Source organism: Trypanosoma equiperdum (assembly GCF_001457755.1).
Source record: "Trypanosoma equiperdum strain OVI genome assembly, contig: ctg_320, whole genome shotgun sequence".
NCBI lineage: Eukaryota > Euglenozoa > Kinetoplastea > Trypanosomatida > Trypanosomatidae > Trypanosoma > Trypanosoma equiperdum.
The window spans coordinates 1-1,097 of record NW_027124222.1 but is presented as its reverse complement, the minus strand read 5'-3'; the positions used below and the strand labels follow the sequence as shown (position 1 = coordinate 1,097).

The 1,097-nt window shown below is 36.8% G+C and overlaps 1 protein-coding gene across 1 annotated transcript; it reads left to right on the top strand.

Annotated features, from left to right (window-relative positions):
• Positions 1–48: 48 nt before the first annotated feature.
• Positions 49–447, top strand: TEOVI_000121800 (Nucleoside transporter, putative; the record flags this gene model as incomplete). Its single annotated transcript, XM_067224491.1, has 1 exon — positions 49–447. One exon carries the CDS (start codon positions 49–51, stop codon positions 445–447), a length of 399 nt encoding a protein of 132 aa, XP_067080592.1.
• Between the last annotated feature and the right edge of the window lie 650 nt (positions 448–1,097).

Here is a 1,097-nt window from a genome sequence, read left to right as displayed (position 1 = left end):
GCGACACTTCTTGTATTCCCTGGTGTATTCTTTGCCGTTAAAGGCTCGATGGATCTTAATAACTTTTGGTACTTTCCCGTTGCCATTGCCATGTTCAACTTGGGTGATTTCTTGTCTCGTCTGGTGCTGCAGTTCAAGCAATTGCATGTGTCTCCGCGTATGGTTTTGATTGGTTCATTTGCACGTGCACTTTTGATAATTCCTCTTTCTCTTTGTGTGTCCGGTGCAATTCCTGGTGTGGGGGTTCCTTTTACCGTTTCTCTCCTTTGGGGTCTCACAAATGGTTACTTTGGTGGCCTTTCAATGATTTATGGACCACGTACGGGATCCCTCACCACAGCGGGTCAACGCTCTCTTGCTGCCATTTGCATTAATGTTGCCCTTCTTATGGGTCTTTTTGCTGGTGCTATGTTTGCCTTGGCTGTTAAGGAGGGACTTCCTAAATAAATTTCTCAAAACTTGTAAATACTTTAAGTAATGACATATAATTAGTTTTTAATTTATTAATGTAAAAGAAGATAAATGATACTCGATGCTGGTATCAGCTAGGAGTGGTGTGAATGATGCAATAAAAAGAAGGGTAAGGATAGTAAAGAGATGAGCGAGAAATTGAAATATGAGGAATAAGAATAAATTCTAGTTAGAAAAGAATTATATGATATTTGAGAGTAATGAAGCATATGCGTGCACACGTTATGTTGTTTTAAATGTGATAAATGGTATAAAAGAAGAAAGTACGTCTTTCCCTTTTCGTTTCTCTAAACTTGTGACTGAGTATAAATAAACATATCTGCAATCATTTTAAAAGAGAGAGAAGTGGACGGAGGACCGCAGGTGCGCGTTCATATAATTGTCTTTTTCTTTTTTCCCGTTTTCATTATGTTGTGATTGACTCCCTACAAATATCATAATTTCCTCCAATGTTTTGTGTAGCTTTCGTAATTTTTAACAGGAGAAATGATGGTGCAGATCCATTCTTTGGTGTATACTCAATTTTTGTCTTCTGTTGGATCAATTTCTTTTTGTTGAAACAAAAAAGCAAAAAGGAGGAAATAAAATATACGACTGTAGAAACATAAACGAACTATCAAAAAAAA